At 32.9% G+C, this 2500-nt stretch overlaps 1 protein-coding gene across 1 annotated transcript in view; it reads left to right on the top strand.

The window, feature by feature from the left end:
* Positions 1-2500, top strand: part of LOC137653165 (zwei Ig domain protein zig-8-like) — a 66967-nt gene that overhangs the window by 63147 nt on the left and 1320 nt on the right. The window contains 1 exon segment of the mRNA XM_068386540.1: positions 1141-1270. Coding sequence (XP_068242641.1) covers positions 1141-1270 — 130 coding nt within the window.

Raw genomic sequence — 2500 nt, 5'->3', positions numbered from 1 at the left:
CTCTCTCTAATTTCAGATCCCCTTCTCTCTCTCTCTCTCTCTCTCTCTCTCTCTCTCTCCTCTCTCTCTCTCTCTCTCTCTCTCTCTCTCTCTCTCTCTCTCATTTCAGATCCCCTCGTTTCTCTCTCTCTAATTTCAGATCCCCTTCTCTCTCTCTCTCTCTCTCTCTCTCTCTCTCTCTCTCTCTCTCTCTCTCTCTCTCTCTCATTTCAGATCCCCTCGTTTCTCTCTCTCTAATTTCAGATCCCCTTCTCTCTCTCTCTCTCTCTCTCTCTCTCTCTCTCTCTCTCTCTCTCTCTCTCTCTCTCTCTCTCTCTCATTTCAGATCCCCTCGTTTCTCTCTCCATATTTCCCCATATCTTCTCAGGTTGCAGTCCATCTCGGTCTAGAATCAATAATGACCGAAAGCGTAAAAGACGCTCGGGAAAGGGGAAGAGGAGGGGGGCGGGGGTGGGGGGGTGGGGCGTGTTCAGACTGGGAATTCGAATGGACTTTGAAAAGATCAAAATAAGATAAGCAAAAAACTTTTCATATTGAAATGTACCATTAACTTATCACATTCACAATTTATTTTAATCCTAACAGTTGACATTTCGACTTAGTATTGTTGAATTAACAATTACACAAATTAAGGATATTTCAGACATTACGTAAGATTGTCAGTGATAAACTGATTATAGAAAGTCTCGCCTTCATATCTACAGCCTGATTTATCCTACATTTCATATGTTAAATTAGCAGTCATAATCCAATAGGGCATTTCGGATATTACTAAAATATTGGTAGGAAACTCAACAGAATAGAAAAATCTTACCTTCATCTCTATAGCATGATTTCTCCTCTATTTCATACTATATCAAATTAACAAATACATAAACTAAAAGGGCATTTCAGCCATATATTGATATACAATGCTACTGACAACTAAACTAAACAGAATAGAAAAAGTCTCACCATCGCCTCGATGGATTTCTCCTACATTTCAGATGTTAAATTAGCAAATACATAAACTAAAAGGACATTTCAGCTTTATATTACTAGATAAAAGTACAAACCACTAAACTCAACAGAATATAAAAAGTCTCACCTTCATATCTAGAGTTTGATTCCTCCTCTCTTTCTCTCCCCAATGTCTTCCAGATGGACCACGAAAGAGGAGAAACAACAAGCCGCTTGACGGTGAGGAACGTCCGGACGGAGGACTCTGGCATGTACTCCTGCGTTCCTTCAGGATCTCATCCTGCGACTGTGCGGGTGCATATTCATGAAGGTGGGTTCCTGGTATGGCGGAAGAGATTGATAATAGTTCATACTGCTCTAGGTGTGAATTGGTTAATAATTGTTCATAATGAATCTGGTGTGAATCTATCTATCTATCTATCCATCTATCAAATTTTTTCCTCCATTTTTACACGATACTATGGCATATTGCATTGTCTATGATGCTATTCATTGAGATGAACAGATATAAATATTTAGATACATTAATCTTGAACTTGTCTGCCTATATACTCACACATATATATATACATATATATACATACATACACATACATATACATATTCATAATATATATATATATATATATATATATATATATATATATATATATATATATATAATATATATACCTATATACATATTATATAATATATATACATATATAATATATATACACTGTATATATATACAATATATATATACACATATATACACTATATATATACCAATATATATATACAATATATATATATATATATATATATATATATATATATATATATATATATATATATATATATATATATATATATATACTGTATATATATTGTTAAACGTTATCATCATTTTCAATATGAAACGAACATAAGGCTATTAACTTTACAAGGCGGATGAACGAAATCTGATTTGTTTTCATTTCCCATTCTAACAAAAATGTCAACATCCCATCAAGTCGGGGATTATATCTCGTGATTCGAAAAGAAAAAAAGAATGTTTTTGACAAGACAATATAAGTTTTGGAATATAGTAACTGACAGAGTAATATTGTATCTTCACAAACACGTGTATGTGTACAAACGTGCATATAATCATTCAACCATCATTCCTACATGCGAGGTGCTCTTAAACATTTGCCGTAAAAAACAGTAAAAATCATTGAACAAATGTGGCCAGACATTTACAATTTCTGACGTAAAGAATTGATATTACTCTCACCAAACAGTAAAAGATAATAACAAAATAGGGTAAAAATTACGGTCGCCTGGATTTTACTGAAATATGGCTGAGACCTGTAGCTTTACGGGGAATTTCCGATTGAGAATCCTTTCTTTAACCTTTTTTTTTTTTTTAAATGTGGTCAACATTAAATGAATCTTCCTACACAAAGCAAAAGGTATCTTATATTTCCTTCATATGTATTTTTCTAAAATTGAATGCTAAATTATTAATTAATTTGCATTCTATCTTTATAGTTTTAATTCATGATAGGTCTTGAAA

Source organism: Palaemon carinicauda, chromosome 14 (genome assembly GCF_036898095.1).
Source record: "Palaemon carinicauda isolate YSFRI2023 chromosome 14, ASM3689809v2, whole genome shotgun sequence".
NCBI lineage: Eukaryota > Metazoa > Arthropoda > Malacostraca > Decapoda > Palaemonidae > Palaemon > Palaemon carinicauda.
Note: the sequence above shows the minus strand (reverse complement) of the source record. Positions and strands in the feature narration are given on the sequence as shown.